Source organism: Montipora foliosa, chromosome 3 (genome assembly GCF_036669935.1).
Source record: "Montipora foliosa isolate CH-2021 chromosome 3, ASM3666993v2, whole genome shotgun sequence".
Lineage (NCBI taxonomy): Eukaryota > Metazoa > Cnidaria > Anthozoa > Scleractinia > Acroporidae > Montipora > Montipora foliosa.
This window is the reverse complement of record NC_090871.1, coordinates 64,621,968-64,646,967: the sequence shown is the minus strand read 5'-3', so window position 1 is coordinate 64,646,967 and position 25,000 is coordinate 64,621,968. Positions and strand designations below refer to the sequence as shown.

Below are 25,000 nucleotides of genomic sequence, written 5' to 3'. Positions count from 1 at the left end.
AGAATGAATATCAACGGGCCTTGTCCCAGTTCTCCTGGACGGAATTCTTTTGCGGGTCCTGTCGAATGTTGAGGATCTGAGTGGTGGTGAAGTCATGGGTTTTGCATGAAGAAGCAGAGAATGGACACTACTGAGCTTGTCTTCGTGATTCAATTCTCCCTCCACCCCGGTTACGGGCTTGATTTCGTCAATTGACACTTCTTCCAAGACAGAACGTACCTCTTCGATCCTGGGATAATCCTCAGACACCCTTTCCTCAAATTCGCCAAGATCCTCGTCTCCCATCGTTAACTCAGGGCTCACAGCGCGATTGCTTCTTCTCTTCTTTTGGCGCGGAATTCTTTCCAGTGTCATGTCGAATGTTAGGATGGTGAGTGCTTCTTGAATCAACTGGATGCGTTCTAGAGGAAGAGTCCCAGTGAGGAGGCTAACCACCTCTTCCCCAGGATTCTGCAAAAACTCACGATCAAAAGCAACCTCTTCTCCAGCTGTGAACGTGGCTGCCTCAGTGATGACTTCTTTTAAGTATGGATCTGCCTCAATCTTGGCATAATCTTCTGGAGAATTGCTCTTAATTTCATCAAAGGTTGCTTCCACAGATTTTTGGACTATCTCCGTGCTTGCCATTATCAGATAAACGAATAGACTGAAAAGAGAAGCGCGTTTCGATCAGTGGATTCGAAATTTCTTGAATCTTTTTTTATATCTAGTTTTACTTTCTTTTAACGTATATTACCCTATTCAAGAGATCGTTACTTCAAACTTCTCAATATACACATTACTAAGCTCATCATTCATTATTTTCTGTTACTATTTCGGATCTCTGTGAGAGAAAAGTACGTTCGGGTCATCAGCAAACAATCAGTCAAGGAAATCCCGAAAGAGGGCTCTGAGCAACTCGCAACGAGCTTGAGGTAACACTTGAAGTGTAGACTCTTTATTCTTCTCAGCAAGCAAGACTACAAAGCTCGACACTAATATGTACAACTAACTAATGCTTTATATTGGCCTGGTAGACATATTTGGGTTGCTAGAGTGTGATTTAACCTGTGAACTACGATCAGCTCTAAAGTTTAAAGCCAAAACATTCAGTCACGACCGCAAAGAAAACTAAGGACTTTCATGTTCCCCAAAACCTAAGACTATACAGGGGGTCCAAAAGTGTGCTTCAATTGGTAGAAGGCAAAACAACAGCCTTGAACGCAACTGACTAAATCCGTTCTTTCAAACATTACTACTGACAAGGAGGGTCCACTTACAGAGACAGTAAGAATAATTGTCAAGACATATATATATATGACCTTAGACAAGGCCGTTGCAACGGAAGGAAACACGAACTAATTACTTTAAATCAATGAAGTACAAGGGAAATCATAGCGAACGACTTAACAAACTTATCAAAACTTCTCAACAACAACAACAAGAACTTTGGGTTCTACATTACTGTTACTTGTATGGACCTACCTGTTCACTTGTGATCTAGTTGAACTCAGCTGCTAAGGATAATTCTTTTTTTCAGTGTTGGTTGAGGACACTGCCAAGTTCCTTTTATGCTGTTGGGACGACCAAACCTAATAAACCATGCCATTGATAAAACAATGTCTTCTTTCCAAACACGGTTATGTTTACAGTTGTTCTCGTTTCGTTACCACGGCAACGACCATATCACCCTTCTATACTGTAACGATTTCATATAAACCGCATAATTAATTACTCATGGAATGTGATGTCGAGTGACCTCAATTGTGATTGGTTAGAAGCGGTCCTAATATCGAAATACCCTCTTTTGTAATTTGTAGCTCCTCCCAATCAGTAGATTTTTGCCGGCTCCTTTTTGCCCAGGAGGACTTGATAACCGCAAAGAGAAGTGGCTCTTGAGAGAGTGGGTGTTTGGAGAACATTTCTGTTTACCTAATTAACTTCAGTGCGTTCTGTTAAAGAGACATTGAAACTGTTTAATCATCGGAATTCAGTTAGAAACGATACATAGCTAAATAGAAAACGTGGCCTCTCTTCAACTTGGAACCGTATTTCAATTCGAGCTTCGGTGGCCTTGGGCACGGAACTTTGCGTGGTGTTTGCGAATTGTGCTCAATTAAAAAAAAAGGAAAAAAGAAAAACGATTCCAGTGAACCAAACCGGAATTCTATGTTTACAAAAGAATCCAAAGCTTCTAGGTTCTTGCATGCATTCGAAATATCTGAAGGGGGAACCGTGTTTTCTAACACGTTCAATATTTTCCGCTTTCTTCGAAGCGTCAAAACAAACCTCTTGAACAATTCTTTTGTTGTCCGCTAGGGAAGGAATTAGGGTCCAGTGCATCTTAGTCTTCCGGTGTTAAAGCCCGACAAGAAAAAACGTTTTTATTACAACAGCAAGTTCTAAACATCATTTGAGGCAAACCTTTAAGAAAAACTGGGCAATGGGCAAAGCCTTAGGCATCGTTACTAAAAAAAGCTTACCAATGCCGAAAAACAAGTACTCTGGAGAAAAACGTACTCTTATCAAAAGCATAAAAGTTTGGTTTCATCAAACGAGTTGATAAAGATGCAAGAAATATTTTCTCTCTTGGTTTGCTATACGTGTTCGTTTCTCATGTTAACCCGTCATTTTTTGAGAGAAAATAAAATCTGTTTGAAGAACCGTTAAGTATCATGTTGTTAACAGTCACAATACAAATTACTAGGCAACTGAATCTATACATCAATTCTGCTAATTTCTAAGAGAACAGTTTTCGAGGGACTTGATGTACCATGACAGACTCGAATTAAGGGATACAAAATTAGATCTGTCGGTGAACTCTTCCAATGGATGATGTTGGAACCCTTCTGCAGTAATGCCAAGGGACTCTATATAAAAATTATTTTGTCTTTGTAATAATCGAAATTCCCGTGCTTGAGCATACCATAAAATCGCTAAGCTCAGCGCGACATAGTGCTCAATTACAACAGGCTTTATCGCTAAACCTGGCAGTGCTATTTACTGAGTTCAGACCGTCTCATACAGGGTAAAGCTGACTTAAAAATGAATGTCATAATTTAAAATGAGTGCTTAGACCAAATCATTAAAAGGAGCGTTAATTATTTAGGATTGTCGGGAATGTTTTTCTCTTTATTTTGAAAACATGACATTTCCCATTTGCAGGGCATTTAGACACTTCCACTGCATGATGAGAGCGTGCGGTAACTGAACTCTCCAATAGTTTAAAATTTCAATTTGTTAATACACACAGATTGCATTTTCTTTCCAACATAAAAGCTATAAGTGAACAACCAGATAACAACCAGATAACAACGTTGTTATTAATATTGTGCCAGTCTTGAGGTGGGCGAGGAAACTACAGAAACTAGTAATTGTTTGAAAAGCCATGAAATATTGTGATGTGTTCCTTGCTCTAAAGTAAGTTTAAAACAAACAGCTAAAAGTCAAACTTAAGATCTTAAGTTTATAAAAGTACTGATGCTATATTCACTGACCTTGCAAAATGTGAAATTGCTCGATATCGATGAACATAAATTGAATACTTAAAGCGAATTACCGCAACCAATCAACTGATTTTTATCACGCAGATTATAGGGCAATAGTACATTATAAAAACATAGAAGTGAAATGTTGTGCAGACATAGGTGCAGACAATAAGCTTGTAAGGATTTATACTAAGGCAAAACCAAACAATCGAGGCGATACAAACAAATGGGTTATGCAAGGGCTAAATCAGCAATTTCTAAGCTTGCATGCTGATTCTCGAAGGCGTGATGAAGTGTTTTGTACCTTGGGAACTTGGCCAGCCTATTCATAAAAGGCCCTTTTTAGCTCTTGTAATTGTACATTTGTTTTTTTTTCCATTTCAGACCACGTGACGTCACTCTAGGGAACAGTTTAAAATTTATCGCACGCACGCAAAAGATGTACGCATAATTTATGAAAAGACAAAAGGATACTTCGAACGTGTTTCAAAACGGAAAAAGTGTAGTTAGGAGATGTCATAAGTGTTACGGAAAAAGGTTTGCCTCTGACTCTTGATCGCATGATATTTTTCAAGCCTTCATCAATGATATGATGTCCACAGAATTAGCAAAAACGTCTGTTGAAAAGTATTAAGAGTCAGAGGCAAACCTTTTTCCATAGAACTTAAAAGGATAATTTTCTGAAGTGTGTTATGCGATCTGAGACTAATTTTAAAAAAGGTCTAGCATAAACAGGAAATCAAAGTTTCCTCAATAGTTTCTCTCTTTGTTTACTCGATCCTGAACGTATTCAAAGAAATAATATAGGCAATGACTTGAAGTCAAGTTGGGGTGATAAAGATCTCCGATTATCTGTGACCGAACACGAACGGTTACTAACTTTGCATCGGACAGAGTCTCTTTTGGCATTTGAACTCCCTTCACGGTCGGTTTTAAGCTCGAATGAGTTTTCTAATAGGGCACACGCTAGTCTGAGATCATGACCTCTTGCTATTATCCGTATATGTCTCCCTTACGTAGGGAGGGACATTTTTTTCTCTTTTCCCCACCCCAAATCCCCCATCCCTAAAAAAGCGCCTGATTGCAAGTTAGGCGCACGCGTGACACAGGGCAATTTTGAAGGGAAATAAATCTTCTCGTTTTACTGCTTTTCATTTTTTACGGTATCAGCGTACAGTGCTAAACAAAGCCAAATGAGGAAAGAATCTACAAAAACGTCAAGTTTGCCACTCGCGACAAGTGAAGCAAAGCTTTTCGACCTGGAAAAGTACGTTTGTAATCACAGTTGTTTTGGAAAAGGTATAGTGTCATTTGGTCCTCTTTTCATGTTCATTTTGTAACGAGAGTGCTGGCCAGTATCGTAATGTTGATGTTTAAGGTGTGTTACTAGTTAGCAGTTTACATCCAAATTAGACTGTATTTATTGAGGAAAAGGGGGCATTTTATACAAAAAAAAATTATATCACCCATTGAAACTAAAAAAAACGAGAATTTAATTCTATGTACAAGTACTGTTATTTTGTGCTTTGGAACCGTGCACAAAATCATTGCCTTGTGATGTCACAAAGTTGACGAATAGATACAATTTGATAATACCGCAAAATAAAAACACAAGTTGGTGGATATTTGACGTTTAATAGATGAAGCACAAATCAATTATGTCAAAATGCTCTTATTAGCTGTAGGCTTGATTGGTATGTAAAGCATCCAGCATCACTTCTTTTAAGTAAGACACCATTGATTTAAAGAAAGCACACTTTTTACCAGCTGCACTGGCTAAACACACTCACTCTGCACTTTGCTAGATTTTTCTCGAATTCACTAAAGAAAAACAGGAGTTTCGGTTTCTATTAATTCAAACAGTTGAAGCACAAATCCTTTTAAAATTCTCTCATAAAAAGTTCCTTGCTTGGTAAGTAATACACTCCGTATCATTGCTCAGTACTAATTAGCAGTTATTACGTTGGAAAACACACTTTTTTCACCCGCTTTATTGAATGAACTCACTCACTCTGCTTTGCTCTCATACAGATTTTGCTCGAATTCTTCAAGCATTATAACATTGCTAATTTTCCGTACCAAGCGAGCAGCTGACAAAAGTGCCAAGAAGATCTTTGCTATCAGTGCTGCTCCACCGGAAGCAAATGCTGCTATGATCATGGCGGTCACCTGTGAGATATAAGGAAAATAATGTCAGCTTTTCGAGCTTAATGGGCCTAAGTTTCCACGTAGCATGCGGAGACTAGTAGTGTAATGTTATCCCCCTTTTTCCCCCGCGGTAGGATGGTCTGCTGGTTCATCGAAGGTTACCCACAAGATTTCGTGAGAGAGACAGACTGTCGACTGTGAGAGTAAAGTGTTTCGCCGAAAAGGAACACAGCCACATGACAGCTAAATGACCATATATTCGTATAGACAAGGCACTTACCTGTGCAGAGGTCTTAGCCCAGTCCCACCAACTCATCTCTTTGCACATACTCTTGACGATCGTCCAGAACAGTCCACCGGCCTGGCAGTCTTTCAGTAGGAAGAAGACCGCTCTAGCCTTTGCCCAGTTATTGCTTCCAGCTCTTTTCCATGACTTGACAAAATTCTGCAATGCCTTCTGCACCACCGAAGACCCCTTTATCTTTGTCGCGGCTTGTTTAATGGCGGATCTCATGGTTCCTTTGCTCACATGAACTTTGATTCCAGCAGCTTGCATTGCAAGCATGACAGCCTCGATGACAATGCTGGCGTACTGCAAGACCTTCGCCCGATTAATTCCATCGAGTGTTTCAATCTCCATCGGTGGCAGGAACTCCTCGTCTTCCATCTTAAATTCTGCGAGCATCACGTCATTGCCTTTCGTATTTTTGTAAGGAATTATTTCCAGTGTCATGTCGAACGTTGGGATGGTGAGTGCTTCTTGAATCAACTGAATACGTTCCATAGAAAGAGTCCCAGTGAGGAGGCTAACCACCTCTTCTCCAGGATTCTGCAAGAACTCACGATCAAACGCAACCTCCTCTCCGGCTGCGAACGAAGCTGCCTCAGCGATGAATTCTTTCAAGTGTGGATCTGCCTCAATCTTGGCATATTCTTCAGGAGAATATTTTTTCATTTCCTCAAAGGTTGCTTCCACAGATTTTTGGACTATCTCCGGGTTCGCCATTGTCAGAGAGTGATGGACTGAAAAGAAAACAGTGTTTTTTTTATTGGTGATCTCGTAGATCATTTTTATATTTTTCTTCCTTTTAACAGAGATTGTCTCTATTGTATTCACTTCGTTTTAAAAAGAGATCATTTCCGAAGATGTTGTTGTATGGACCTACCTGCTAACTTGGTACTGATTCAGTTGAACTCAGTCGCAAAGGAGACTGTGTTTTGTTGGTTGAAAGCGCTTGCAAGTTCCTTTTATGTAATTGTGTCGGGCAAATCTAATCAACCGTGCGATTGATACAACAATGTCTCCTTTTCAAACATAGTTATGTTTACAGCGGTTTTTGTTTCGTAACGACAGCAACGACAACATCACTTAACTATACTCCAATGATTACATTGAAATCGCACAATTAAAATGTACCATTACTGAATGGGTTACGACATTAAGCGATTTCAATTGTGATTGGTTAAAACGGACCAAACATGGAAATAATGTCCTTTAGTAGCCCCTCCCAATCACCTGACATTTTTTCCACAGAAGACTTGATAACTACCAAGCGAAGTGGCTCTTGAGGCTGTGGGTGTCTCAAGAACCTTTCTGTTTAACTAATTAACTAGCTATATCCTTGGTAGCTGTTTAATCATCGCAATTTAAAAACGACATGACATTTCCAACCAAAGAGAAAATTCTCTCTCCAACATGGGGTCGTATTTCAATCCGAAAGTGGCTGTGCGACGGAAATTTGGTCTGTGATTTCGAAGTGTTTAACGCAAAACATGTCAAAACAATTTTATTGACGGCAACCGGAACATTACCTTTCAATAACATAATTTAAGGCTTCTAGATTCTTGCACGCTTTCAAAATATATGAGGGGGAACCGTGTATTTTAACACGTTTAATATTTTCCGGCTTCTCCAAAGTTTCAAAACAAACCTCTTAAATACTTCTCTTGTTGTACGCCGGGGAAGGAATTAGGGTCCAGTGCGTCTAAGTCTTCCGGTGTGAAGTTGTGTGAGGTTTTGAACCTCACTTTCGGTAAGCAATTTAAATGCAAAATGGGGTGAAGCGATACGCAGTGGTACTAATAAAAAGCTTACTTAAGTCGAAAAATAGTACTCGCTAAGAGAACTTACTCGATCAAAAGCGCTACATGGGGTGTAAAACAAGACAATAAAATAATTGAAATGGTATGTTTTCTCTTCATTCTATATCCAGGTTCGTTTCTCTTGTTTCTCCTAGTAAAGACCCTGTTGAACCTTCAATTTTTGAGCGGAAATATCATCTGCTCAGAGAACCTTTAACTATGTTGTTTCGCCGGACACGAAAAACTGTTACAGTGGAGTATTAAATCACAACGAAAATCACCCTCCGAGCAGAGCCTCTCTGAAAACGTGTCGAGTCTTTTAAGCCGCCGCAGCCCACGTTTCTGGGCTAGTCACTCCGGTCAAACCGGTTTAGGGAAACGCGCGCATCATATTTTTGACAAGGCGAAGGTCAAAATCGAGCCTTCAGTACGAAAATCAACAGGGTTTGAAACTGTCTCCAAGCAACGGCTTGTGCATACTCAATTAAGACGATTTCTGCATGCAGAGTCCTTTATTTCTCGTCGAGTTAAGAAAGGCTCTGTTGGCGGGGTGAACGAAAATCAGTAGGCAAAAAATTATACGTCAATATTTCTGCTGGTTTCTACGGGCCGATTTACACGATACGATTTTGTCGCATGCGACAAGCTCACGACAGGCCTACGACATGACTTACGATTGTCGCAGCGTTTTAAAACATGTTTTAAAATGCTACGGCACTTTTTCTGACGTACACTACAATCGTAAATCATGTCGTGGACCTGTCGTAAGCCGTTGTCGCATGCGACAAAAATCGTACCGTGTAAATCCGCCCTAAGACGACAGTTCGAAAGAAACTTCAAGGCGTGACGAGAAAACTTCATTTGACATAGTACGCTTCACTTTTATCGACAATCACCAGGGGTGGATCCAGTATTTTTCTTAGAAGAGGGTGCATTCTTAAGAAATGACTTAACTGACTGGTGTTTTTTGCAGACTACCGCCCCCTGCAGCCCTTTCCCTATACCCGCCCCTGATCACTAAGTTGTTTGTATCTGACACTTTTACAGAATATAAATGGTTTTCAATCACGTGATGAGATGGTTATGTTGGTGCACAAAAGAATAGCAAATTATGGCCCATGTTTTGCATTATAATGGAGTCAAATTCCCAAAAGACTTTTTCTCTATCGTTCTATGCGCCAACATGGCTGCTGTTTCACCTTACATCATTGCCGCCATGTTGGTGGACGACATTAGCGCCTTTTGTTCGTCCACCAGCAGCTGCACACATCTCTGTCTCTAGAGATCGGTTGCAAACCACCTGTACAGGTCATTTACCATTGTCACGTTAAATTTGCATACTATAGTTATCATCAAACGTTTCAGTGTGCACGTAAATTCTTAATTGCACTGATTATCCTGCGTGGTTTTAATTGCAACCCATTCTCCAACTTGAATTAACGATTACCGTTAATTCGTAATTTGCTTTACTCTTACCGTTAGTTTAGAAAACTGAAAGCTTGATATGGATGATGGGAAATGGTCATATATTTTTTAAAAGTTAACCCAAGTGTGTGGACATAGGACTCGAACCTAGCTACTTCCCAGTCACTTAATCACCACACATCTAGCTGCTCAGGGACAATATTTTAAACACTATTTGATAATGCAACAAACCATATTAATTTTAAACACTGCAAAAGGTCAGTTTCCAAACTTCACGACAAAGCAAAACATTATTAAATCAAAGATTAGGCCTAAATTATTAATCTAGCTTAGGGCTAATAGTTCTTCAGCAGCGCTTAGGGCTAATAGTTCTTCAGCAGCGATATTCTATAGAAGACTTAAATTTTTTTTTTTTTTTTTTTTTGATGATGTGGTGTTTTGATCTTCAGTGGTGAAGCGGAAAGAAGCGGTAGCTCCGGGTTCAAATCCAATCCACAAAATATGATTTTTCTTATTTTCTTTATTTTCTCTTCTACCACATTCCTGGGACCGCACAGTGTCCTAAATTAACGATAATAGTAAATTCAAAGTAAGTTACGAATTAACGTTAATCGTTAATTTAGAGGAAAGATCATGTTGTTTAATTTTCTTTTGCATAGGCCCAGTTATTGTTGAAAGTGTTAAAGTTATAAAAGGCGTTTATTTGGTTATTATGGGTGGAACCTTGTAATTGTTTTATATCATCTTGCATCATTAATGAATGAATGAATGAATCAATGAATGATTTGTTTATTTGCAACTCTGGCAGCCTATTGGCTGAATTACAGGCTCGTCAGCAAAAATACTATCGTCAAGAATTATAAAGGATGTAAGGTCAATAATTGGAAACAATTTTGGTCAATGACTAGTATTAATCAAGAGGTTACAGGCGTTCTACCTCAATTATTTTATTAAATAATATTAAATAAATTTTACTAAAAAAGTTAGTGAAGGACGATCATACAATACAAAAATAGCATTTGATAGTTTATATGAAAGCTAAACAAAACAGAAGAGGTTATACTAACAGAATATTGAAATATAGATGTAAAAGCTTAAAAATACCTCGAGTTTTTTGGATGCTTAAATGCCACGAAGTTGTGGTAAGAGCAATAAGATTATGCAACTTGTCTCAGAACGAATTGACAAATTTGACGTGAGGTGGTAAAACGCGCATCAAATTGTTACAGAAAGTACCGGTAGTTTCGACTGCGGCTTGTCGCAACAACTTTTTTCAACCTTAGGCAACATTTTTTTTTCGCTCCAGCCTACAGCTGTGAGCTCACGCAGAAAACCTTGAAATACGAAAACACGCAAACGCACGGCCACTATTACACAAACCACGCATGTGCCTACTTGAGTAACCTGTTAACTTGACTTGCCTCCAAGCTTGTAGCGAGTTCACGACCCGGCAAAACTGCCCCATTTAACAGCTTCACAATGACAAAAGATCCAGAACCAATAATAGCAAAGACGGTAATTAAAAGCAAATCATAGCTTTGGTCTGTAAGACTGTGAATACTAACGTTAACAAAGCTAATGAACATGAGAAACAATTAGAAAGAAATTTAAACCTTAAACTTCAGACAGCCCAAGTTTAATCACAATAGCTGCTTCAATTAAACATTTTAACCTCAAATCATGTTCAGAACTTGCTATTATAATAACAACGTTTTTCATGTCGGGTATCACTCACCGGAAGACTAACGTGCACTGGACCCTAATTCCTTCCCTCGCGGACAACAAAAGAAATACTTAAGAGGTTTGCTTAATTGACACTTCACAGAAGGCGGAAAATATTAAATGCGTGAGAAAACACGTTTCCCCCTGAGAGATTTTGAATGCATGCAAGAATATAGAGGCTTTCAAATTTTTGTTGTTCAAAGGTCTAGTTGCCCTTATTGGAATTGTTTTGACTTGTTTTGAACATTTCACAAACATCGCACAAGGCTGCGTTCCACAGCCGCTTTCGAATTGAAATGTTGAAAAGAGAGGGCGTTTTCTCTTTGGTTACACATCGCTTTTAAATTCCGATGATTAAACACCTTCAACGTCTCTTTTACAAAAAGCACTTACAGTCATAGTTAATTAGGTAAACAGAAAGGTTCTCAACACACCCACAGCCTCAAGAGACACTTCACGTAGCAGTTAATATCAAGTCTTACAAAAAAAGGAAAAATGTCTTTTATAGGGAGGAGCTACAAATTACAAAGGACAAAATTAATTCAGTCATCGGGACCGCTTCGAACCAATCACAATTGAAATCACTTAGTGTAACAACCCATTCAGTGATGGTGGCATTGCGAAGTTAAAAGTAAATTTTAATTGCGCGCTTTCAATTTAATCTCTATAGTATGACTTTACATTTTATAAGTTTAAATAACAGTAATAGCATTTTGATAATTAATGAAATGATGTTGCCCAAACCACAGTTTAAAAGATACTCTTTTGAGTGTCTATCTCCTCAAATCACATTTCCACTTTATGTATTCTCCGAAATGGCTGCCATTATGAAAGAGGTCTATGGGTTGTTGAGTTCTTTGAAGACATCGATGCAAAATAATTTGTGACGTTAACCCGGTATCGAACCCACTCTCTTCGTTGCCCGGTTATTGATCGAAGTATGACCACTTCTCCCGTCCTTCCCGCAAAGCGAAATAACTTCAAAGTTTCATATTTGCAACTTGTTCCTTTTGAAGGCACAAGAGGATTTCAGTGGGAATACTACCGCGCATAAAAAAGTTTTAATGACCACGATAGTCAGCTTATGCATATGTTTATGTTTATGTCGTGGTGTAAACCAGGCTTTAAGAAATATTTTCATAGAAAGAGACTTCAATTGCCAAAGAATTAACTCGGTAAAAACACGGCTCTGGCTTGCCTTTCTATCAGATTGGCGTAGTGACATCAGGTCGAAACGCTCTGACAGTATTTTTATTGTGCGCGGACACCATGCCCGTAGCACACATGTGCCGTTTGGTTATACACAGTGTGTTAACGGTATAGCCCTTGATTTATCCCCAACGTATGAATTATCTGCAGCTTAGTGTAATGAGGCCTTTGAAGATCTTTGAAGAGCCGTGGCAAGGGGTACGTACAGGCACGAACATCCTCCTAAAAGTGCTTATTTACACCATTTTGTTGTTGCTTCTTTGCTTTTTTTATAATATAGCAGCAGTCAATTCAAAGGCCTAGTACCAACCCAAAAACCACCAACTCCACCAGCAACGACGACCTCAAGAATCGCTACACCTCTTACCACCATATTGGCGAAGTGCCACGACTTTTCGATGTGATTTTCGTCATGGGATTCATCTCAAAGTATCATCGCCGCTCAATATGACAAAGAAAAAGCGTTTGTCAAGATACTAGCCACAGTTGTGAACGTTGGAGCTGGAAATCGAGCACGCAGCGGTGATTATATACAGCGAAAGAGCACAGCTGAAATTCAGTTTGGCCAGCACGGAAACCTTGATAGTTTCAAAAAGGCAGTGGACACATTGTCGTACATCCAACAAAGAAAAACAATCGATAAAGCGCTGACTATGGCGGCGAAATTATTGATGATGATGATGATGATGATGATAATCTTTCTTTAAACATGATCAATTCATCAGCCCATAAAAATTCACATACGCTAAAATATTTAAAATTTAAACTGTATACTATAACGCTAAAAGCTGTTTTCCGTGAATGCCGTGCGTTAGACTTAGACTTAAAGAATGTCATTGATCTTACGTTTAAATATCCCCAGAGACTCTGTGTTCCTTATATCGCATGGTAGACTGTTCCATAATGTGGCACCATTGAAGCTAAAGCTTTTTCGGTAATAATTAGTGCGTGGTAATGGAACATTGAGCTTATCTTCAGAGTCTCTGAGGTCATAAGCAGAGTCACGCCACGTAAACTTTGAATACAGATACTCTGGAGCTAGCCCGTGCACACATCTAAACATCATGGTGGCTTTATGAATTTCCTGCTCGCGTGCAAGATTTTTCCACCCTAAAAACTCGAGTAGCTCAGTTGCATCAGCATCATAGTTAGAGAATGTCAACACACGGGCTGCTCTATTCTGCAATTTCTGCAGTTTGTCTCGTAGCGTTTTCCCACAGTTACCCCAAACAATGTCACAGTAATCAAAGTGAGGTTTTACTAAAGCTTGGTAAATGAGATGTAAGGTTGATGCTGGGATCAGGTGCCTAATTCGCTTTAGGGCCCCGATACCAGAGGCGATCTTTTTCGTTAATTTTTCGATGTGACTATGCCAATCGAGATTATCGTCTATTATTACACCAAGCGATTTTGTAGCTGTAACCTGGCTCACTTGAGCATAGTTCACTCTAATTGTTGGTGAAGCTGTGAGAGTATTCAGTCTCTGCCTCGACCCTATTAGCATGAATTCGGTTTTGGTCATGTTTAATGTGAGTTTGTTCGCTTGTAGCCCGTTGAAAACGTTTTCTAGGTCTTCATTTAGACAAAACTGAACATTCTCAAGATTGCTGCCCGCAAACAAACAAACAATCTAGGTGAGAATCGAGCTAATGAAAATCATTACAGATTACAGGTTACAGAAATGCTGGTAATCCTTGGTTTTCATCCACGTGATGAGACGGCCATGTTGGTGTATAAAACAATAGAAAGTTGTTCCACAGGTTTTGCATAATAATAGAGTCAAATTCCCAAAAGACATTTTACAGCTCTGTTCTGTATACCAACATGGCGGCCGTAACGTCAGATGGAAACCCCCAATTAGCCAATATCAAAAATACCATGATACTCTTTGTTTGTCCCTCCAAAATTTTGCATAATTTTCCAGTTTCCCTTGGGACCGTTATAAGTCCCAAGGGAAAATAAAAACAATGCTTTTGCAAATTTTTGGAGGGACAAACAAAAAGTATTATGGTATTTTTGATATTGGCTAATTGATACACGCCAAATTTGATAAGCGTCAAACTTGTAGAAATGTTGCTTCTAATCTCTCTCTAAAGAAGAGCACTTCTACAACGCATTGGGCTACGCTCTCGAAAGTTTAGGGAAATATGAACTTCAGCACGAGGCGTTAAGGAATATATACTACTTTCATTGCAAATGAAATGAAACCGTTTTTCAACAGCCAATCAAATATGGCCTTGTTTGGATCTCATTCCCGACCGCTGGTCAAGGGAACGATGTCTCTGGGAACGAGACAGCCCTTCATCTCGACTCCGGTGTCTGTTCGTTCTTTCCGGCGCTCACTGCCTCTCGGCGAGATTGGACACTCCTTATAATTAATTACTTAGGCATGAACATGCATACATTTCGAGGTAAATTGTTCACCAAACGTCTTGCATTGTGAAAGCCAAGATTTTGCTCTGTTAGATGCTTAGAGTTCCAACCATTCTTTCACGTTCACTTCATTGCTAGAACTCTCAAACGATTGATTGCAGCAGCAATCTCTATGAGCCTGGGACGAGAATAGGAGCCGAGAAGAAGCCTGGGACTGAGTACATCCAGGCCTTTGGTATCGAAGTCTTGTTCAACCCTGAAAACGAGAACATTTTTACGGACGCCATTAAATTTGACAAATTTTCACATTAACGACAAACACTTAGAGAGGTGGATTTCTGAAACACACTTACTGTTGGAGAACTTCCAGTAACGATCTTCTTTCGTCCATGTAATTATTTCTTGCGTACAACATAGTGTCTGCTATGGCCCTAAAGAAACGAAAGACAAACTAACCGTATAAGTCCTGTAAGTGATTTCGGAGGAGAACTTCATTCAAAAACTGTTATCACACAGTTTCCAATGAACATGTTCAAATTGATAAAGAGGTTAGTATGTAAAGAACCCGCGGTGCTTCGTCGGCGGGAAGTGAAACACGAACATGTCGCTTTAACATACGATTTGATAAGGCATTCCTTTGCCGTACTCCACAAAACAACAAAGTGAGATGATCAAATTTTAGGCTTTGAAGACAACGTGAGCATGTAACAATGAACCATCCATTTTCCGTTTTGACTTTTATACCGTTCGTACCCATCCAGTTACAGGACAGTTCGCCCCGTATTGTTCAAGGTAAACAAAACGGAATAATTGCGAATGCTTGCGATAGTGTTAAGTTATATGTTTGGAGTGACATTTTCGTTGCCGTAGCAGTTGTCCTTGCTTAACCTCCCTGTTGCTAGGGCGAGGACGCTATCCAGGAATTAAATGGTATGGAATGCGTCGTCGGCTAATTGCAGATCGCAAGTTCTCGTCACGAAAATGCGCCCGGAGCGCACGTCGAGATAAAAGCAAGCATCTTTTGTTATGGAAATTGATTGCAGAAAATTGCATTCAAAATCTTTTGTCTTTTAAGATATGCTCGATTTTATCCCGACGCACGCACGTGTTTTATTATTATTATTATTTTTGACTCTGAACTGGCTTATTGGTGCAGAAGCGAATCAATAGAGATTGCTACCTTGTTTGACTGACTTCTCCTAGCTGCTCAATGAACGAGAGATCGATGTCTTCACGGCCAAACTGAACTTGAAATCCAAACTGAGTCTTGCCAGTCACTTTCACCTTGGGGTATGAAATAATAGAGACCGTAAGATACACGTATACCGCTATACGGGTACGCGTTCATGTGCGTAGCCATTTTGATTAAGATACCTGTAGAGTTGACGCGCGGGGATTGGTAACGATTGCTTACAAAGATGGCGGCCGCGGTGGCAAGGTTTGCTCTTTTTCCTCAGAAATAAGTTTAATGAATTTGTTTAATAAAGTCCACAAAATATATCCAAAATTCTTCCTTAGGAATGTTCTCTGTTTAAAAAGTGCGCCGACGACAAAAACGTAGTCGTTTCTACTGACATCATCTCTTCTCTGTAGCTACTCGTAATTTTACGGGGTTTCTACATTTCTCCTTACATTCAATATCATTGTTTCTGGTTTCTACCCCGGAAAAAAACAGCTGGATCGATGACGTCATCACAAAATAAAAATAAAAAAATAAAAAAAAGGCGCTACCCTTACACCGATTTCGGGATATCTTAAGTTCTCTAATATGCATGATATACTCCCCTAAACGAATTCAAGGGGACGTGAGACAGCGTTTTCCCCTTTTAACTTATCTGAAAATAAACAGTATTCACCTTTTCTCTGTTACCCAATGAGGCGTCAAAACTCTCAGCTATGGGAATCCGCGGCGTCGGCATAACAAACGGGATCCGCGGTTGAGGGTTACTCTGCGCGTGTTCCTCGGCGATTGCCTATAGGAACAAAAAGTTATTAAACTACTTGTCAGATCAGAACAGCGTCTGTCTCCTCTTTTAATCATCTCCTTCAGGGATCAAAGGCAGCAAAATGTTGACAGCAATCAACCAACGCCCACCCTCTCATGCTAAGCACGACGGCTCGAGTTTGCTCCAAGCCCTACGTGAGTTGAAGGACTTTCTCCGAGTTGTTTAGCTTTCTTCAGAAAACGACACTTGTGTCTGAAAAGGCACAGATGCCTTTGAACGAGTTTTATAAGCTGATTTGTAACCAGTGAGAACAGACATGCACCTCTCGAGTGCGACTGACCTTCGCCTTATCTGTGACGTCATGCGCGGAGTAACAGTCCATCATGATAACGTGATCTGCAACCTTGAAAAGACCGTGGACATAAAGCTTGAATCATTCATTTGAAAAACATTGTATGGGCTGACAGAACGTTTTTTCGTTTCACTTAAACGACAGCATGTCGTGTCAACGTCCGACAAAGCCAGCTTGATTCGTATTTTTGTGGACCGTTTTTTTACAATCTCTTCTAGTCACAGATACCATTACAAAATACCGCTAAGCTTTTGTAGTCGCATTTTTATCGTAAACAACGCGCGCACAAAGAGACTGAAGGAAAGGAACTTGAATGGACGAAATTATATATGAAATGAATCATATACTGAACTGCGGATATTAAATCAAGTAAAGCTATGATCCTCGCAGTTATGGACGCAATTTTAGCAATTGCGTAGAGAGTAGAGAAGGCTGAAAACTTCAGGACTTCAACAGGGTTTGAACCCGTGACCTCGCGATACCGGTGCCACGCTTTAACCATGTAAGCTATGAAGCCACTTACGTTGGAAGATGGTCATTTGTGGGTTCTAATTTTTCCGTGAGGAGTGAATCAATGAACGAAATGATATTTGAAATGAATCATTTACTTCAGGCTTCTCTACGCAATTGCTAAAATTGCGTCCATAACTGCGAGGATCATAGCTTTACTTGATAAAGGAACTTTACTGAAGTGTTTAGCCGTTCTAGCGCTAGAGCACTAATTAGGGACAATGTAAACTGAAATTGACAATTAACGCAAATCAACTGAGTCAAATGTTGGTTTTTGAGGAGTACCCGGCAAAACTCTCTCGGTGCAGAGGATAGAACCAACAAACTCAACCCACATATGACGCCGAGGCCAATTTCCCTTTCGTAAACGGTCGTAAACATTTGAAACGGTCGTTGCCATTTGAAACGGTCGATGCCATTTGAAACGGTCGATGCCATTTGAAACGGTCGATGCCATTTGAAACGGTCGATGCCATTTATAACGGTCGACTACACCCTTCACTTCAAAGAAAATTAAAAGAAACAAACTAAGAAAAAATTTTACCAAAAATTAAGACTAAAAAAGAAAAAAAAAACATTTATAAAGAAAAAACTGGAGGAAATAAAGAGTCCGAAAATTTCAAGACTCGAACTCGGGTTCTTAGCCCTCACCCTAAACAGAACCCTAACCTATATGACCAGCGAGACACAACTCCCAGTAATTGCAACCTTTTGAGTTCTTAGACCTAATGAGTGTAATTCAGAGCTAAAAAATGGCATCGACCGTTTCAAATGGCAACGACCGTTTACGAAAGGGAAATAGGCGACGCCGAGTCTGGGAATCAAACCCAGGCCAAATTGGTGGGAGGCGAGTGCTCTTACCACTGTGCCATACCTGCACCCCTATATTCCTCTTCAAACTCTTCCTTCTCGTGTAAAAAGTGCGTTGGGAAATTTGATCACCGCAAAAAAAAAAAAGAATATTTAAACCCCTTTACTCCCCCCACCTAGGCAGTGAGGTATGCTCGAGGTATGCCATGGGGAGGGGAGGGGGGTTGAGTGGGTAGGGTTTGAAGTTTCGACTTGATAGGCGCATCATGACCGCGTCCCGACCTAGATATAAACGCAGCTCTAAAGGTCTTCATTACCTGGAAATAATCGCCCGAGCCTCCAATTACAAGAATCGAAGAAACGACGAAGTCTTCGTACAGACTCCGCACCTGGCAAACAGAACACCAAAACAGAGGAAGTTAAATGTAATTTCGAATTTTCCGCTCGAAAAGGAAATGAAGTGATTTCTTCCAGGCGTGAAAATTAATCAATTCGGCTGTCCTCACCTTAGATATGAATGGTGTTATTGGTTCCTTTTCAGCGGCGACAAGTTTCTGCATGCGCGCGTCTCGAATCATAAAATTTGTGGCACTGGTGTCCTAAACAAGACGGAGTAAATAAATTTTACCTTCAAGTACAATTAACAGATCTAAAAGCACAAGTGCATCAGATGTAGTCGAAATCACATTTTCCAGCCGATAAAGCGTTGCGGTTTCAAGCAAATTTCGTTCCTCAGGACTGAGTTCTTCTGTGCCCTGTAAGGCGAGGCTGGAGGATAAGGGCTAATCCAGCTTAGAAGAACTGGGCCCGAGGTTAGCCGATGGTGACTTGCTCGCGTGTGTGCTCGCGTGTGTTCTCCAGCACCTTACGCCGGTGGTATGAATGTGTTGAGAAGACACTGGACATAACACGTTGAAAGATGGCGAAATCTGGAGGAGTATTGTTCGTGGAGGCTCGCCGAGTGGAAAGGAAAGGAAAGGAAAGGAAAGGAACTTTATTTAAGTGTCTAATCTTCTAGCACTGTAGAGCACTAATCGGGGACACTGTAAATTGAAATTCACAAGTTAACGCAAATGAAATCAAATGTTGGTTTTTGTCTCCATCTGGGTCGACCCAGATGGAGACAGATATGACTGGTTTGTCGAAGAATCCGTAGTGATTTGTCCAAGGCTTTATGCCGCTCAAATTGAATACGCTCTAGAGCTGAATTCAGACAAGTAACTTATTAATGGTATCGAGGCAACCAGATACTAGTGAAAGCACGGACAACTAACGTAATGATCTTGCCCCAGTTGTTCGAAGGTTAGATAGCGATATCCACTGGATAACTCGATTGGTTTTGCTAGTGTTTAGAGCGGTTTTCAATTGAGTGTCGAAAGTAATTAGCGAATTACTTTGGTTTTACATTACTTCACTCAGTGATTGGTTCAAAGTTCTCGCGCCATTTTTTCATCCAATCAGAAGTGAAACCAAAACCAATCGTGGCTCACGCGTGCACATTTTCCCGCGCTTTGTGTCGGCTACGTGTAATTACTTCGAGTTTTGATTGGTTTGCCGGATTGTCTCAGTCCTTTTTGATTGGCCAAAGTAATTACTTTGGTTTTGGTTTTACGACACTCAATTGAAACTCGCTCTATCCGCTGGATAGTGATTTAGCTAGTGGATAGTTATCCACCTTTTGAACAACCGATTTCTTGACTTTGGAAAATACAATGCATAAAACATCTGCACAAAAGAACGCATGTCAGATAAACAATTAAAAAACCATTACTTCATCAATAAGCAGACATTTGGCCCCAGTCTCCAAAGCTTCTATGATATTAGCGGCCTGTGAAGTTGAGCCGCTCGCGTCCTGGGTACTAAACCTGCTTGTATCTCGACCGAAGGGTAAGTTGTTTATAAATGGACGAATGTCGACCTTCTCTATGCTTCTGCCTGAAATTCAATACCAATGCATTCAATTAGAACTGGAGAAATATAATATATGAATTCGAAAAAATACCCAATCAAAAGTCATTTTTGTAAAAGACAGAAGAGAAAACAAATTCTAAAAAAAGAAACGTTTTGGGAGGATCACACGATGTGCCATAAGAAGGAATGCGTCAGACCACTTGCAGAATCCCTTTACATTGCGTAACATGCCTAGATGACGTCCAACACTAAATAAACCGCATTTCTTCCCCTTATTCACTGGACTGTTGACACTGACGGACTCGTTCGACATTGCACTACGTCGACCTTGACTAGGAAAGGAAGACTAGAGAAAGTCTATTGTTCAATGACTGAGCATTTCGAATGTCAATACATACAACCACAATTACGAGTGAGACCCATCCAAATTCACTGCTAAATTGTTCTGCTCCAGTGGAGCAAGTGGCTTGGTTTTTTTCCGGGTCGATTCGTAACGGCCACCAGAAACAAAGCCTGACTTAGGTCAAACGATAAGGTGAGGGGTAGGGGAGCAAATGAAGTCCCCTGCACCACCCACCCCCCCCCCCCAATCTTTCTTTCTGAATTCGATCCAGCTTATGCTATGCTGCTGCGATCTGCAAAGGAAGCTACCAAACGCTTCAAAACAAGACTGTCTAACTCACTAACCGTCTTCAGCTCTTACTGAAAAAGCAGAAGCATCAGTGCAAACAAACTCGCGTCCATCTCCAGGAATATGATTATAAATTCCAATCTGAATCGCATTCAGAAGTGTTGACTTGCCATGAAAACCGCCACCGACAATCAGGGTCACCCCCTTGGGAATGCCCATTCCTGTTACCCTGAAATAAGAAAAAGGAAATAACTGAAAAGAAATCAACTGGGTTGCGTTGAGTTAAAGCATTTGAACAGCAAATTTTAGCAAAACGTTTGCCGTGCCGGAAGAATTGAAGCTTTTTCTATTACAATTTTTTTTTGTGGCGAAAATTACGAATTTTCACCACAATTGCTTGTAATCTCGCAATCTGATTGGCTAATTTACCGTTGTCGATAAGAGTCTAGACAACGCTGCTCGGGTCAAGCTCGCGTCAATTTGTCACGTAATGTAATAGCCAATTAGGAACACTAAGTTCGGGAAATAAACCAATCACATTGCGAGAAATTTATAAACAATGCTTGCCTTTTATCATATGGCCCGTACGGTCCCGCGCGCGCTTTCATTGCAAAACTATTGGGAAATCCCCGGCCCCGTATGAGGGCCGTACGCATTAGCGCGAGCAGGGCCGAAAAAAGCCGTACGGCCCCTACTAGGAACACGTACTACTCCGTGCAATGCAATTTTAGGGGATTTCATTTCAATTTACAGCCAGAAAAGTAAATGCAATATATTAGATAATTTTTCTGTGCATATATTTTTAAAATTTTGTCCTAACTTCATCTTCTGAGCGCTCTTAAATAGTGTAAAGAGCCCATATGATAAAATTCTTATTGACTGAGTTTAGGTCGGACCGGACTGGAAAATAGGGAGCTTAAGCAACGACAACGGCGACGGCAACGAGAACGTCATCTCAAAATATAAATTTGCGTGATTTTAATCGCTTCGTGACTATTTCAACGTTTTTAAGATGGCAAGGGTGTGGTAATTCCTCAAAGATGACACCAGTCGGAACGGCACTCCATTTTAGGAGAGAAAATGAAAATTTATCCTCAAGTGCTGACGATCTTCGTAAAACCAAAAACTTGGTTATTTCACGTTGTTGTTTTGCTGACGACGGCAACGAAGTGGACAAAAGTGAAAAATGCACGTGCAAAGCGTGCGATGTTATTGTTTTTAACCACTAAATATGCAAATTCTTGACGTTCTCGTTGCCGTCGCCGTTGTCGTTGCTTAAGCTCCCTACTATTTGGCCCCCGAACATGGGTCACGGAATGACCTTGGGCCAAATATTTTCCCTTCCGGCCCTCCCACTCAGTCAATAAGTACATATTCTTTGTGTCATGAGTTGTTGCTGCGCTTCGCGAGTCCACATCATTTTGACCACTGTGATGAAGAATATCACTGTCGATAAGAGTACAGACAACGCTGAACTACATTCGATTTGTTAAATTTGCGGATGTGATTGAGCAATCATTGCAGCAAGGAAGCTTAGAACCCATCTTATTGCAGCTGAGTTGTAAAACTTGTCTACTGACTTGGCTGCCATACCAACGAGAGTTGGTCAATTTGCAAGTTCGCATTATATTCCAACCTGAAAGGCAGCTTAATAGGGATTTTAAGGCAAGGACAAAGGCATCGAAAACGTCACTTCAAAATATAAGTTAGCGCTGTCACAAGTATTTCGCGATTATTCCACCTTGTTTATCTTGTTCATACAATACGGGCGAAATATCCTGTAACTGGATGGGTACGAACGGAATTTAAAGTAAAAATAGAAGATGAATGGTTCATTGTTAAATGCTCACGTTGTCGTCAAAACTTAAAATTCGCGGAAATTCGTGCTGCACGTGCAGCACGATTATTTTTCCGTTTTTAACCAATAATATTCTTGCTTTGTGGCGTTGTCGTTGCCGTAGCCGTCGTCTTTAAAAGGGAGCTTTAGCAACGACGACGGGAACGGCAACGAGAAGGTCATCTCAAAACATAAATTCCCATCATTGTAATCAATCCGAGACTATTCCAAGCTTTTTAACATGACAATGGTGTAGCAGTCCCTAAAGAATGACACCGATATGAGTTAAGCTTAATTTAGAGGAGAACATGAAAATTTATCCTCAAGTGCTGACGTCCTCCATAAAACGTCAAATTGGGCTATTTCACGTTGTTGTTTTGCTGACGACGGCAAAGAAATAGACAAAAATGAAAAACGCACGTGCAGGGCATGCAAAGCTATTGTTTTTACCCACTAAATATGCAAATTTCTGACGTTCTCGTTGCCGTCGCCGTTGTCGTTGCTAAAGCTTCCTTTGCCCTAAACTCGCTAATACCTTAGTTCATCATTCCAACACAAAAACTGCGCCAATTGGCCACTCTGGGTAAAACCCTCCTCGATGTCAGGGAAAGTTCCTTCATATGACGCTAATATGTAGAATACACACATCTATTCATACCTAATTGACAACTCCCCCCATAGGGGCTTTTCAGGGCCAATGAAACAACAGGTCAGTACGGCAACTTCTTCTAGCCGAGGAAACCCAAAAGGCAAGAGGCAAACCAGTTTGCTATTTACAAGTGCAGCCAGGAAGTTGAACCAGGGACTACCAGGATCAAATTCAATGAGTGGATCAGAATGGAGATCTATAGATCTCAAGACAAGCGCCCCTAACCAGTATGCCACACTGCCTCTAAGAATACTATAGAAAAATATTGTGGTCATATCATACTCTGCCTTATCCAATATTTACTTAATCACTTACTTTCCAGCGTGCGGCAGATCAAATTCTACTCTTAAGCTATCAGGACTTCTAAACAGTGTTACACTCGGCGGGGCCATAGGCCGATCGTCTGCACCACTAACACGCGGCAGAACGGCGCCATCTTTTACGAACGCTACAAGGTTGGCGGTCGATAACTGCGAGCGTAGGTATTCCTGATCTTCAACGCATTCTATATGCTTCCGTAAAGCACGTTCGTCTTGACTTCTGTACGGTATTGTCTGAATAAAGGAGACAAAAAGAGAAGAACGTAAGATGAAGGTAGGCGCAAATGAAAACTTCTCTTCACTTTGAGAGAGCGTTTAAAAGCCGTCGAGAAAAAAAAGGTCACTTGAGCGAAGAGCCCCGCGACAGCTACGAAAACACCATAAAACAATAGCTCTAACGTTTAAAAAATATTAAATCGCAAGTTCTGCACGCTCCGCTCGTGGGGGAGGGTCACCGTGCTCGTTCAAGAGAAAATAGCGATTCCTTGACAGATTGGCGTAAAAGAAAATCCGCCATTTTATCATTAGGGCCGTTGTACGAGAGAAAATAAGCCGCGGCTTACTCTGGCCGCGGCGTACATGATACGCGAAAGGAACTATTTATACGATATAAACTTCCAGGCCAGGATAAGCCGCGGCTTGAGAAAGCCGCGAACGTAGATTTTGTACCATTTATACGGGGTGTTATGTAAGCCGCGGCTTATTTTCTCTCGTATAAACGGCCCCATTGTGCGTCAATCTCGACCACAGAGCTCTTCTCTTTACTGAGGGAGAAAAGAGCTCTGGGGAACCCTGAAACAAAGTGTCTTCTCATTGGTTTTCGTGAAGAACAATCAAAAGCGTCTCTAATTGGTGCATTCATGTTAGCACGAGGAGTGAGCAGGTTCAAATAGCCAATTTTTGGCTGTAAGAACCCTACGGCGCATGTTCTCGGGCACAGAGTTTCCCCAGAGCCTTGGGTCGATCCAAGGCTCTGGTGACGAGAATGCAATTGTGCGTGAGCTAATGCGCGCGCCAATGACGCAAGAAATTATGCGCAGTAGGGTTACGCAACGCAAAACCAGGGAATCACCTTAATTGAGAGTGTATTTAGCGCTCAGGCACTAATTGGTGACACAATACAGAAATCAAATCAAAGGTTACTTTTGAGGGAGGGGAGGGGAAAACCGGAGTCAGACCCGGACAAAACCTCTCGGAGCAGAGTAGTGAACCAACAAACTCAACCCAGATATGACGTCAAGTCTAAGCTGTGTTCACACTCAACGTTGATTATGATCAACTGAAGTATATATAATTCAGGCTATCATACTCCATTCAATTTTATTCAATTATGGTTCTGTTCACACATGTGAAAACTCAAATACAATAGGCAAGATACATGTTGTTGTAACCTCGCAGTGTGAGACAAAATGGCGCCGTATCGCGTGGCTGCAATCACACGATTATCATCACCATGCTTGAGGCGAGAGGAGAACCAAGTATAGCTTCCGAGAATAGAAGAAGACAAATCCAAATCTTCGCTCCATAATGCAATTGGAAGTTTCGTCTCTTCATGCCACCACATGTTCGCCATTCTGTTCAATTAGGCACTGTAATTACTTCAACCAA

General features: G+C 40.6%; 3 protein-coding genes across 4 annotated transcripts in view; all 3 read right to left on the bottom strand.

Annotated features, from left to right (window-relative positions):
- LOC137995323 (uncharacterized) overlaps window positions 1–1,666 on the bottom strand; it is a 3,821-nt gene extending 2,155 nt beyond the window's left edge. Inside the window, exons 1-2 of the mRNA XM_068840897.1 lie at window positions 1,465–1,666; window positions 1–646 (exon numbers count right to left, since the gene is read on the bottom strand). The exon at window positions 1–646 is cut by the window's left edge and continues 519 nt beyond it. Of these exons, the coding sequence (XP_068696998.1) occupies window positions 1–627 (627 nt within the window). The 5' untranslated portion in view covers window positions 628–646; window positions 1,465–1,666. The remainder of the gene's footprint in view (window positions 647–1,464) is intronic.
- Window positions 1,667–5,082: 3,416 nt separating this feature from the next.
- On the bottom strand, window positions 5,083–7,645 carry LOC137995322 (uncharacterized). Of its 2 annotated transcripts, XM_068840896.1 has the most exons (4): window positions 7,636–7,645; window positions 6,782–6,806; window positions 5,896–6,638; window positions 5,083–5,636 (listed from the first exon to the last, which is right to left on the bottom strand). In XM_068840896.1, exons 3-4 carry the CDS (start codon window positions 6,619–6,621, stop codon window positions 5,475–5,477), a joined length of 888 nt encoding a protein of 295 aa, XP_068696997.1. In that variant the 5' UTR covers window positions 6,622–6,638; window positions 6,782–6,806; window positions 7,636–7,645; the 3' UTR covers window positions 5,083–5,474. The 2 variants fall into 2 exon arrangements, with proteins under 2 accessions (XP_068696997.1, XP_068696996.1); XM_068840895.1 differs by lacking the exon at window positions 7,636–7,645 and having other exon boundaries at window positions 6,782–6,908.
- A 5,645-nt stretch (window positions 7,646–13,290) lies between these two features.
- LOC137997949 (uncharacterized) overlaps window positions 13,291–25,000 on the bottom strand; it is an 18,385-nt gene continuing 6,675 nt past the window's right edge. Inside the window, exons 8-17 of the mRNA XM_068844289.1 lie at window positions 23,388–23,626; window positions 20,643–20,815; window positions 19,816–19,979; window positions 18,551–18,643; window positions 18,362–18,433; window positions 16,713–16,775; window positions 16,283–16,399; window positions 15,607–15,710; window positions 14,780–14,857; window positions 13,291–14,682 (exon numbers count right to left, since the gene is read on the bottom strand). Of these exons, the coding sequence (XP_068700390.1) occupies window positions 14,550–14,682; window positions 14,780–14,857; window positions 15,607–15,710; window positions 16,283–16,399; window positions 16,713–16,775; window positions 18,362–18,433; window positions 18,551–18,643; window positions 19,816–19,979; window positions 20,643–20,815; window positions 23,388–23,626 (1,236 nt within the window). The 3' untranslated portion in view covers window positions 13,291–14,549. The remainder of the gene's footprint in view (window positions 14,683–14,779; window positions 14,858–15,606; window positions 15,711–16,282; window positions 16,400–16,712; window positions 16,776–18,361; window positions 18,434–18,550; window positions 18,644–19,815; window positions 19,980–20,642; window positions 20,816–23,387; window positions 23,627–25,000) is intronic.

Bases quoted from the DNA above. Each gene is read 5' to 3' on its own strand.
- LOC137995322 (XM_068840896.1), bottom strand. From the start codon at position 6,621: ATGGCGAACCCGGAGATAGTCCAAAAATCTGTGGAAGCAACCTTTGAG. The intron at 5,637-5,895 runs GTAAGTGCCTTG...TATATCTCACAG, and splicing joins GGGCTAAGACCTCTGCACAG to GTGACCGCCATGATCATAGC.